Consider the following 12958-nt stretch of genomic DNA (forward strand, 5'->3'; position numbering starts at 1 on the left):
CATATTCCACGGTGAGGACCAAAGATCTCCTTCAGGTGCCCTCAAGTCCACCTTACAATTGCTCAGGGGGTTCTTTGTGAGACACTGAGCTTTGGCAAAACTTGATTATGTAGGGACAACTCATTTCAAAGTCTGTAGGGCAAGAGGAAGGAGGAGAAATTGATTATTTCCCATACATTTCACAAGGTCTAGGCTAAGGGAAACCGTTTGCCTGGGCCACTTCTGTTGGTTGAAGCACCAACAAGTTGTTTTCCGTGGGCATCACCATCAGAATCCCTGAAACAGTGGCTGATAAAATTTATATATTCATTCATTCCACAAACATTGAACAACTGAACATCCATGATGCATAAGGTCATGTATCATATGCTCTGGAGGATGAAAGATGAATAAAGCATAAAGCCTGTTTGAGGGATAAGGCAATCACTGGTCACCGGAATGAAGACAAAGCAGGAAAGGCACAGGTTTCAGGGGGCAGAAATCCCTCCCTTGGAGGACATCACAGAAGGATGGCTGGAATTGCTTCTACTTAAACTGGTTTTTCTGAATGCATAGAATTGTGGAGCGTGATTTTAATTTTGTTGCTTGATTTTACAAGGCTTAAGCTAATGTGAGAAGGAATATATTTGTTAAACCTCCCCTGTGAACTTAGCCTTTTGTAGATTCTTTCAGATGTGTTTTTGTTCGCTAGGCAAGTCAGAAGAGTGAATTCACTCATAAAAGTGAATATTTTTTAACCACCACAGGCGGAATGATTCCAGAGACTTATTACACTATTCATTGCACCATTTTGATGAGTGTACTAGGTCTGCCTCTTTTCCACGGCAGGATAGAAAGGAAGGATTAGATAGAGGGGAAGAAGGAAATACGGAGGAGGAAAACGTAGTTTAAAAGAAGCTGACAGTGAGAAAGGGGGAGGGAGCGATGACAGAAGGGCGTGTGAGATTCCTTGTTTCTTCTTATCAATGTGCATGGGTCTTTCCTGCGGGTCTCTCACCATGGCTGCCAAATGTCTCTCCTGGTCTCAGCCTACTTTTGTCTTTCCTAAACACTGTTGTCAAATGAATCTTTCTAAATGAACACTTTTCCTCTTTTAGCAATTCACAGTTGCATTCAGAGCCCATGATAATTTGGCCTCAGTATCCTGTTCCAGTTTATGCCCTCCTTTCATTCATTCATTTGTTAAACAAACGTTTAGTGAAGTGCACAACATGAACTTCCTGATCTAATTAGGCCACTCTGCTCTCTGTACATTCTTAAATATTCTCTGAAATATTCCTTGTCCACCCCTTACCTCATAACTTGCTCATCAATACCTTTTTCTAATCTACCACCTGCACACCCAGGCTACTTGAGGGCATTTTATTCTTTTTTTCTGTTCTCCACATTTCCTAGAGCAGCTCCTTACACATATCAAACCCTCCATAAGCATGTGTTAGTGAAGTGACTTGCTAAATAAAGAAATGAGCAATTATACAATAAACTATTTAGTGAAAGACAGATTCTTGAAGCAGTAGGGAAGAAAACTAGTAAGTTTAACATTAAAAAAAAACCTTATTTCTTCTAGTTACCTGTTGTATGAAATATTTTGCTTTTTATCCAAAGTCTGTATTGATTGTGTCTCTCTGCATATGAATCATCACAATCAAATGATAGATGTATTAGAAGATTATATATCTTTTTACTCTTTTCACGCATTTTGGACATTCAAAAATAATATCAGATTGGTTTTTTTTAGGAGAGAAAAGAAAGGCATGTTTATCAAAAGCAAGATTAAGCTTAGTCATGGAAATACGCTTATCTCATGTGACAATCGTTTCTTTCACATAGCATCATTTATTGAATATCTGCTGTGAGCAGGACTTTTTGTCAGGTGCTGTGGGACATGAGGCCTGAGGTCCAGTTATCAAAAAGGGACTTAAAGAGTAGATGCGACCACGACTTTCACATGCAAGTCAAAAGTGTAGTAAGCGAGGCAGGAAACTCTAGAGGCTGGAAAAGTCAGGGAAGATGGATATGAGGCTTGAGTTGGGCCAGGAAGGATGATGAGCAGGATGCAAATGAGCAAAGGAAAAAGCAGAGACTGAAGGAAGGCAGTAATGCCCTTGTGCTGTAGTCAGAATTTTTTAATATGATTACCTTACAGCAGAGCAAGACACTAAAGTGGTTCTAAAGCAGGCACGGAAAAGTGAGTTCTGTGTCTTTGAACATGAGTGAGCTGCGATGGCCCATATGATAATTATCATGTAAAATGATTGTTGAACTAAGCAAGGCACCCTGTTCGCTAATCTTCCTGAGTACACAGGTATTTGCCATCATTACCCTGGGACCACAAGAATGAAGATTCTAAAGAACTGCGATTGCTTTACAGACATTCTTAAATGAATTCACTCAAACCCTCAATGAAGTAGGTAGCAAATGGAAGACTTGCTGACAGGCTGCTGTCACTGAGACAAAGTTATCTGTCTTAGCGATTCTTCTGGTCCAGGGAGACTGGCAGAACTTTCCCGTAAGTTGGTGGTTAGCATTTCTTTGACTTTACCAAAATCATTCGGTACCTGAGATCTCTTGAGGACAATGTCTTAGTAATCTCTGAGTCCCCACTGCCTAGCCCCAGTGCTTGGCAAATACGGATGGTCAAGGGGGACTCAATTATTGCTTGAATGGATAGATGAGGGGGGAAAATAATAGTTTACTTATTTTTATTTCCAAAATCTGGGGAGAGTTTTGGTTAACTGCAAGGACAAATAGACGACCAGATGATACTGTCTAGGCTTAGAAGATTGAGTTAAAAGGAACAGAAGGAGTTCATGAAGTTCTCTGCCTTGTGGCCACAACAGGCTCTGCTGAGAGCTGCTTGTCCTTCTTTTCTATTCCTTGTTTTACACTCCATTGTGCTATTGAACAAGGAAGGCCGAAAAAGCAAAGTTGCAGATTTCAGTAGTACTAAAACCTTCAAGTATTTCCCTTAGAAACTGAATTGGGAGTTATGGGAGCAGAAGAAAATGAGTTTCTGTTGTTTTGGAGTGGGTAGGAGATTCATGAAACTGGAGCAAAGCTTGTAAACAGTGAAGATTGGGTGTGAGGCCTGGAGGTAAATATCATTTCATCAACGATTTTTTCAGTTTTCTTTCTGAAAGTAGAGAAGCAAATGAAAATAGAGAAAAAAATAGAGATGAGAAAAAATGATTTAATTAATCAAATTTTGAGTGTTTTTTTCCCTTCAATAGTTGGGTCTTCTTCAACCCTATTATTTTCTTTTTACTATTTTTCTAATTTTCTATTTTGAATGCTTTGCAGGATTGAAACAAACATACGTGAGAATATGCCTGACTAAAGCAATACCCAAACGCTGCTAGTCACTCGGTTCCAGAACCACAAGAAAGGACAACTTTGTACTTCGTCAACATAAATGTTCCACCAGTACCTTTTTATGTCTTAATGTCAGAGTTTTAGTTACAAATTGACCTCTTACCTATTTGGCTAGGAGAGCTTGCAGACTTTTGAGACTTATTTTATTCATGTAAATGTTACCCTTCAATTTGTTTAGTCATTGTTAAATGCAATGTTAAATTGAATAAAGTTAAATTTGAAACCAAGACCATTCTAAGCCAGGCTAGTTTCAGTCAGCTTTGAGACCATGTGGATTTCTAATGGAACAAAGGCACTGGGAACTCTGTGGCCAGTTTTCCCAAGTAAGACAAAAGCCTCTCAGATTCCAGGAGCAGGTTCCAGTTAACCTTTATGTCACAAACCATGGTAATTCCCAACCCTAAAATCCTCCAACTCTTATGATTATTTTAAAAATATGGATCATGTCTAAATATGAGACACATAAATGGGATTGAGTCTTACCAATTGATAATCATTCATATTTTCTACTTAAATATTTTTGTGTGTTTTCTGTTTTGTCCAATTAACGGGGAAATTATACATTTTCCATTTGTGGTCTTATTTGACCCAATGCAAAGATTTCTCTGATTTAAATTCTTCTGTCCTGGTGTGTTTGGTATCCTTAACCCACCTGACATATCATTGTCATTATTATTGTTTCTCTATTTATTACGCAATTGTTTTGTGAAATAAAACTCAGTCTCTGCTTGTAGAATTGAAATGTGAAGAAGTTCCAACATAGGACTCAAGTAGGGTTAATGACAGCATGTTATATAATTTTCAACTATAGTAACATCCACTCTGAGCAAAACTTTATCATCACCGTTTCCTTGTAGAGCCCAGAAGCTGTGTCAGTCATTTTCTGCTTTCCCTACTGACCTTTTGGGAAATTTTCTCCCACTGATGGAATTGTCATTCTGTCACAGTGAAAGACAACAGAATAATGTAAAATGGTGGTTGGCAAGCAAGGAATCAGGCTGGCCTGTCTGTGGCAATTTCAATAAAGTCCTCCTCCTGATTTAAAGAGAAGCAAGTGTTACTTAAGATTTTGAAGTTTCTGTAACACATTTCATAACTGTCTGGCTAAACATTAAATATAACTGAATACAGTAAATGTATAGTTTTAAATATTATAGTTCATCAATTCATTTTAAAAAGCAGCATAAAAACACTGCACCCTTAAATTCCTTATTTTTTTCATTGCTTTTACAAGGTATGCATTTTTAAAAATCTAGTTTAGGTTGGCCAAGTAGGCAAGTACTACTAGATTGAGTTTTTCCCATGGAATAAGAGGTTTTTTTCTTCATAATATAGTGACTGAGTACTTCTTGAAGTAAGCCAAACCTGGGTTAAATTCAAGTTCTGTAACTTACTATCAGTATGATCTTTGGCAGCTTATTTTCATCTCTCAAAATCTTAAGTTTATTCAACACGTAGTGAAAAAAAGAAATAATGATGTTCACTTACCTCATGGGATTCTTAAAATCGGCTATGCGCTTAGCATCGAGCCTGACATACAGTAAGCTTGTAACATCATTGATCTTGGGGTCTGGTCAACAGGGAAGGCATTTAGCATGCAAGTGTTTAGGTGAGTTTATCTACATAAAAATGTTATCATTGAAATTTAAAACAAAGTTAGAAAACTTTTGCCCCCAAATCTTGAAAAACATATTTTTTCTTAAATGGTATAGGCAGCAATCAGTTAGACTTGAATGAATGAAGCATCTCCATTAAAGATAAAATAAACCTTCATTAATTAGTTTTTTTTTTTTTGTATATTTATTCAGCTCCTCTATAGGCCAGATTCTCTTCCTTGGGAATTGGGAATGTGTTCTTTTCCATTGACTCAACTTCTCTGTTGAGCTTCTCATCACCTCCATTGACACTTACTTCCCACACACACTCAAAATGTGACATAGTCTTCTTTTCCCTCTTCTCTCTCATTGTTCCTTTCAAAGCAATAATAAAATTTCCCCTGAAGCTGATTTTTGAAGTGTGGTGACAAATTGGCTCTCTTCAAACTTAGAACGTATTCTGATGTGATAGCCTCTGTCTTAAACAAGCAGTGGAGAGGAGTGCTCTGAGAATAAAGGTGGCGACTTTCCAATTCCTCCAGGTTTTTTGGTCAGTTTTTCCATGCAGAGTTAAAATGCTCTTTGATTTAAACATAGAATGAGACACATCACCATTTATGTTTAACCGCAAATGTATGCCCTAATAGCATATAGGTGATTCAGGTGAGTAATACCTACAAGGCTCCCTTCGTTAAAACAGATATTTGACAAAATATGACATGATGCAGTGATAAGAAAAATTCATTCCTCAACAGATTATTTCTCTCTCTCTCTCTAATCATCCATCCATCCATCTATCCATCTATCCTCATGTGTGTGTATTTATTTTAGTGGTCAAGTTTCTTTGAAGAGCAGACACTAAGCTGAATCAAGCAAAAATGACCTAGCTTTGCCCCAGCCCTCTAGATGCCAGGTTAAGGGCAGGCACTTTGGACAAAAGTACTTCTCACCTTGTATAATTGGGTCATGTTCAGGCCTACCTGGCAGAGCCCCTGTCCAACCCAGCACCAGCCTTGGCTCTAGAGTTCTCAGCAGCACTTTAGTCATTTGTACAGGTGTCAGGGAAGCCTGGTGTTCTTTTCAGAACTTTTGAGGACCATATTTGTTAGCCTAGGGGAACTCTTGAGTTCATTTATACTGACCTTATATTTCTGGAGCTGGCCCCTCAATGAACCAAGGACTGAACTAGGATTAAACTGGGATCAAATTGGCTCCCATGGAAGGAGAAAAGGACAAAGTAGGCTCTTGGAACTGAAGACAGCTTGGAGGCCTCTTGTCCAACCTGTTCCTCAGTAGGGTCCTTTCTGTGGCTTCTGTGACAAAAGGATTTCCAGGCCCTGCTTGAACACTCCTGCTGACAGAAGTGGGGTGGACAGCCCATTCCATTGGTAAGATGCTCAAATGATGAGGGGTTTTCTTATTTTTGAATCGATATTTGCTTTCTTCTAATGCTTACTGTTGTGTCTTTATCTGTCCACTTTTCCAGCTCTCTTCTTGTTTTCTTTTGCCCTTTTAAGCCAGGCGTACCCCAATCTCTTCCTGATCATTAAAATATTTTTCTTCTCAACTTTCCAACAACATGTCATTAGATAAGACCTGTAAAAATAATAATTAAAGCACCTGACACTTAATAGGCACTCAATAAATATTAGTTACATTTTTGTTTTTAAAATACCACTATGGTGCACAGGAAAGCACAGGGATTCTGAAACCAAATAGGCCTAGATTTGAATGTAGTGCAAGTATTAACTTGCTCTAGGATCTTGGGCTATATATTTCACCTTTCTAAGTCTCTGTGTTCTCAGCTTTTTTGAAAAAAAGTAATAAAACCCACTTTATAAAGTCATGTTGAGGACCATCTGTGCTAGTATCCATAAAGCACTTAGCACAGTTCCTAGCACATAGTAGGTGCTCAGCGAATGTTGGTTTAGTTTCCACATACAACATATCCTTCCCTAACCCCACCTACCTCATAATCCAGAATAGCATATGTGTGTGTGTGTGTGTGTGTATATGTATATATATATATATATATATATATATATATATATATATATAATAAAGAGAAAAGATTAAGGGGCATTGGCTTCCAGCTTTGCCCTTTCTAGTCCCACGACTGTGGGTAAATCACTTTACCTCCTTGCATGTTTCCTTATCAAATAGTCCCATGTCTGCTACAAAAGTTTGTTGTAAGAATCAAATAAAACATCAGATGTGTAATAACTTTCAAAAATCATGGTGTATTCTCTTAATATAAGGTATTGTTATTGCCGATAGTAATTTAATCAGTGAATAACTGCTGAGTGAAAGAATGATCCGATCCCACCACAGCGTCCCTACCCACCCTGGTGTGGGGATGAAAAGCCCAGCAAACTTGGTATAGCAAACTGGTCCACGAGTGTTTATGGAAACACGTACGTGTGGGAACGTTTGTCTGATGGGTGAAAATCCAGGCAAATGCTCTAACATGAACATCTGGCAGAAGAGCTCATTCACTCAGTGCTGATATAAACACCACAGAGGTCCAGAATCCTAGAGTTATAGCTGTCAACAATTGACACTCTTCCTCTAATTTCTTCCAGGAATTTCTATTACATCACAATGTTGCGGGATCCAGTGTCGCGTTACCTGAGCGAGTGGAAACACGTCCAGAGAGGGGCCACATGGAAAACTTCCCTCCACATGTGTGATGGGAGAAGTCCCACCCCCGATGAACTGCCTACCTGCTACCCTGGGGACGACTGGTCTGGGGTCAGCTTGCGGGAGTTCATGGACTGCAGCTACAACCTGGCCAACAACCGCCAAGTGCGCATGCTAGCTGACCTCAGCCTGGTGGGCTGCTACAACTTGACTTTCATGAACGAGAGTGAAAGAAACACCATCCTCTTGCAGAGCGCGAAAAACAACCTGAAGAACATGGCCTTCTTTGGGCTCACGGAATTCCAGAGGAAGACACAGTTTCTCTTTGAGAGGACATTCAACCTCAAGTTCATCTCCCCGTTCACGCAGTTCAACATCACACGGGCTTCCAACGTGGAGATCAACGAGGGTGCCCGCCAGCGCATAGAGGAGCTAAACTTCCTGGACATGCAGCTTTATGAGTATGCAAAAGATCTCTTCCAGCAGCGCTACCACCACACCAAGCAACTGGAGCACCAGAGGCACCGGCAAAAGAGGCGAGAGGAGCGGAGGCTGCAGCGGGAGCACAGGGGCCACCGGTGGCCCAAGGAGGATGGGAACACAGAGGGGGCAGTCACTGAGGACTACAACAGCCAGGTGGTGAGATGGTGACCCCCTGCCCTCTTCTCCCTCAGGACGGGGAGGATGAGCAGGTGCACAGGCCTTCTGTGGTGTTACCTTGGAGAACATTGGACCATTCTGAGGACATCTGGCTGTATGTTGCTTGATTTGGAAACCTGCTTCCTCTTTGTCTTCATCTTTATCCAGCCAGAGATGATCCGTCTTGTTCATTTTTTCCTGATGTTTTTAAATCTATGAGATTAAGTAGGGTAGGAATGCATCCAATCTAGGCCACTTTAGAAGGTCAGGGAGAGAGAAGCACCTAGAAGGAAACAGTCCTTGCAATCTCCTTTGCAGCAGCATAGGTTATATTTGAAGCAACTGGAACCCACAGAGGCACACATGAAAAGCCAAAGTATGGCTTGGATGTTCTGCTGAAACGGGTCTGTTTCATAATGTCTCTGTAGTGGAAATGTTGGTGTATTTAAAGAGAGAGAAAAAGAAGTCTTTTTCAGCCCTTAGATGAGGTTTTATACCAGCCCTCACTTGGCTGTTCGCTCTCATCTTTGAACTCTATTGGAATGTGCTTTCAGTCCTGAGTAGAGTAATGTGTTTTGTCATTGCAATTGTTTTTAAATGAGATTACCCTACTATTGACTATCACCAGAGACTCACATCCTTCAAAGCCCCTCATCTTAGCCCTGATCCATGCTTCCTCCTCGATCTTTCAGGGAAATGGCTAGTGGATTCAGGACAGGGGCACCTATGGCTCCTGAGAAATGAACACTGGTAGGGGCATTTAGGAGAAAATGTGCTTATTGACTAATGCTTAAGGAGATCACACTTTACCACTTTTCATTTTCAATGTAAGGAATGAATGATAAATTAAGGGGAGGATAACTATATGTCTAACATTTCCAGACCTGCTACAGAACCTTAGTTTTTTAAGGACTATTTCATAGTTTTACCTGTTTGGAGCAGTCATTTTGGGTATGGTCCTGCCAAGTTTGACATTCTGCTATCATAGAGGAAAAGACGTTTAAAAAGAATTTGACCTGAAGAATAGGAGCTTAGCTAGCATGTATACAAAACGTATTAGAGGTCGCTAAATAGATAATAACTCTACTTTAGGCCAAGAGACATGGAACTCAATTGGGTAGTCATCCTAGGAGTTTAGAAAGACTCTCCCTCCCGACATCTTGACTATCTCCAGCCTGATAACGTTTTTCTCCCTACATGAACTTTGGCTATTGTGGGACTGCGGCTATAGCGAGCAAACCAAGCTTGAGTATGTAAAACAGGACCAAAAAATGTGCTGTGTTGCCAAGTGTTTCTTATTTTCACCTTTTTGCAGTCACAGCTACAGTAACACAAAGTTTGTTGAATAATACAGGGAGACGTATGGAAACAGGAATAGAGAGCCCTACCCTAGCATCCAGTAGGAGGATCAGAGTGGGTAGAAGTATCACAAATGCTTGATCTGATCAATCCCTTCAAGGAGCTGCAGGCAAAATGAGTGAAACCCCTAAATCAGATGGAAAAGCCTATTTCATTGATGTCCAACATGTTTGATGTTTAAGCCAGCTTTACATAAGCCACGTCTCAGCCTTTAGAATACTCTCTTTGGGGTTGAGAGTCGATCAACCCACAAGCATTCACGGAGTGCCTGCCTGCACGGAGGGGAGCCCAGTGTCTTCATCAAAGAGAGATCTGAAGAAGCGGCTTAGGTACTTCTCTCACTACCCTTGGCCTCGTCTGTGATGAGAGTGAAGGCATTATTGGGGACCTCTCTTGTGCCAGGAACTGTGGGAGGCCCTTTTCATACCTTAAATCTATTCACAACAAGGTAGATGTTATTAGTCTCAGTTTCATAGATGAGAAAATGAAACCCACAGGCAGTAGGTAGGTTCCTCTTGGATTGTAAGCTAGGTCTCACTGACTGCAAAGTGCAAGCTCTTTTTACTTCATCGTATTTCCCATATGGGATCAAAACTTCTTGCCAATCATGCACGAAGCCAGCTGTTATTGTCCAGAAGGGTTTATCTCCAACCCATCTGAGTGGAACAAGTGTGAAAGCACCAAGCCAGCAGTGACCCAGAGCCATGCTGCCTTGGGCAAATCCAGCCCTTTCCATGTCACTGACCCAACAATGAGCTGAGAGATTGATGACTTTTTAGGCAATTGTACTTCTTGAGCCACATATGAGGGTGAGTTAAAGGGCCAAGTAAATATTTCTTGTTGGTTGGTAGAGATTAAGCTCACAAAATATTAGTGTTTCCCTCTCTGATGATTTGTTCCTAAGGTGGGGGGAAGGAGAATTACAGCTGAGATTAATAAGCAGCTCGCTCTCTATCTTCACATTTCTGTTAGGATCTAATGTTCTGCATAGAATGGCAGGGCTGCAAATTATCCTCCTGCCTGCCACTGTGACACACACACACACACACACACACACACATACTATAACAATCCAGTGTTTTGTCATGTGGAAAATCAAAACAAGTTAGCAAGCATTCGGATTGTTTCTTTTAAACTCACTTTAAATTTTGGCAGGGAATTCATGCATAGCTGAGACTTGGAGACAGGCTCAGCTAGCTTCACACTGTTCCTCAGGCACTTCGGGACTTATAGCAAAAGGCTTTCCACAGCCTTGCCGCTGAAGGCACCATGTATGGTACTCCACTTGAGACCAGATATCAGGATGTTCAGGGGAGAAACTATCTCTTTGTGTTGGCCTGAGGCCAGTGCTGAGCAAATTAAAAAGGCCTACACGGGCTTCCTCCCTCATATCATTTCATTCTAAAGCAGCACGCTTGTCATATCCCTGGGGTCCCATGTTGATAGAAATGAAAAGGTAGGGACGCTGTTTGTTCTCCGAAAATTGACTGCACACCAACATGCTGAGTGAAGCTTGGGGAAGGGAGACCAACAGAAGTCATCTGGACCTAAGGATCTTTGGGAAGTCAGCAGTCTTAAGATCCCAAACCAAATCAATTTCAGATACATTAGTGTTAAAAGCCCAAGAAGAGGCAACAAAAGAAAAAAAAAAATTCCCTAGGGAATTCCACATCCTATTGGCTCCTAGGTCTCCCAGTAGACATTCTTTCCCCTCTCTTGGCAATGGCAGCTCCAATAACCAGATTGGGATGAGATGTCCTTGCGTGTGTGTATACATATATTTAAATTATTTTTAAGGACTAAGATACTTGCTGTCTATTCTGTCTCCTACTAGTTTTCTGGCAGCCTACTCTTGGTAACGAGAGAAAAACTTGCCCTGAGAATTATTTGGATATTCTCTCTAATAATTGATAACATTAGCAATCAGTGTTAGGCAATGGTTAGGGATATCATGTGTGTTATTTAAAAATTATAAAAATGTCTGTCTTACCTAAAGGAGATAACTTTGTCATAAATAGTTTGATCAAAGGTTTGAGGGTCCAGCCCCGTGGCTGAGTGGTTAAGTTTGTGTGCTCCACTTTGGCGGCCCAGGGTTTCGCCGGTTCGGATCCTGGGTGCGGACATGGCACTGCTTGTTAGGCCACGTTGAGGTGGCGTCCCACATGCCACAACTGGAAGGACCCACAACTAGAATATACAGCTATGTACTTGGGGGATTTGGGGAGAAAAAGCAGAAAATAAAAGTAGATTGGCAACAGTTAGTTGTTAGCTCAGGTGCCAATCTTTAAAAAAAAAAAAAAAAAGGTTTGAAATAGGAGGACTTGTTCAAAAGTCTGAATAGAGATAGTATTAATATGGAGAAGAAAGTCTACTAGATAGACCTAGCCAGGAGGTGAGCATAGATCATTAAAAAATAAATATCCGTCTGCTGGACAGGATTCCCATTTGGCTGCTTTAACAGAGAAACTCAAAATAACAGTGACTTCATTAAGGTTCAAGCTATTGCTCTCTTGCTTAAGAGACAAACTGGTTTGATAACTCTAGTATGTGACATTGTCAGAAACCCAGGCCCTCTTTTGTTGCTCTTTTATCCTACCGTGCAACTTTCCATCTCATGGTCCAAGATGAGTGCTGCAGCTCCTGCCATCTCATTTACATTTAAGACAGCAGATGGGAAATGGTGGGAAGTTGCACATATCACTTCTAGTCACATCTTATGGGCTAGAACCTAGCCATTAGCTACGTCTAGCTGCAAAGAAGGCCAGGAAATGTCTTTATTCGTGGTTGCCATGTGCCTTGATAAATATGAGGGTTCTATTATCAAAGAGGCAATGTGAAAATTAATACTGATAAAAACTAACAGTCTCTGACACAAAAGGGAATTGAAAATATTTCAACAGTTTTTTAATGTCGTCTATTTCATCATATATTTTACAAAGGATAAGATTAAAAATTCATAACTTTGTATGGTATTTAATGCTTTTCAAAACATTTGTACATTTAATATCTCATTTGGTCTTCACTACATTTTTATGTGTTAAATAAGACCTCTATTCACTATCCCGTTTGATAGTTTGACATGGAGATTCAGAGATGTTGAAAGATTTCCCAAAGATTCTAGTTTACTAGCAAGAAAGTTACTCAGAGCATCAGTCTTTTGACTTTATAGCCTTTCCTATACTTTATGCGGCTCAGTGTTAGTATTGGGATTGGGAATTGCAAGAATGTGAAATCTAAATCTTTATTGATTTTTTACCTTCCCTTACCTTCTCATGGACCTTCAGTGACTTAGAAAATGCCAAGGAAACGAGTAGAGTTGGCCCATAATCCCCCTACCTCCACTGAGGGAGCCT

The 12958-nt window shown here is 40.4% G+C and overlaps 1 protein-coding gene across 1 annotated transcript in view; it reads left to right on the forward strand.

Annotated features, from left to right (window-relative positions):
- HS6ST3 (heparan sulfate 6-O-sulfotransferase 3) overlaps window positions 1–11848 on the forward strand; it is a 662050-nt gene extending 650202 nt beyond the window's left edge. The window contains exon 2 of the mRNA XM_070579083.1: window positions 7550–11848. Within this exon, the coding sequence (XP_070435184.1) occupies window positions 7550–8258 (709 nt within the window). The 3' untranslated portion in view covers window positions 8259–11848. The remainder of the gene's footprint in view (window positions 1–7549) is intronic.
- The last annotated feature ends 1110 nt before the right edge of the window (window positions 11849–12958 follow it).

Source organism: Equus przewalskii, chromosome 16, assembly GCF_037783145.1.
Source record: "Equus przewalskii isolate Varuska chromosome 16, EquPr2, whole genome shotgun sequence".
Classification (NCBI taxonomy): domain Eukaryota; kingdom Metazoa; phylum Chordata; class Mammalia; order Perissodactyla; family Equidae; genus Equus; species Equus przewalskii.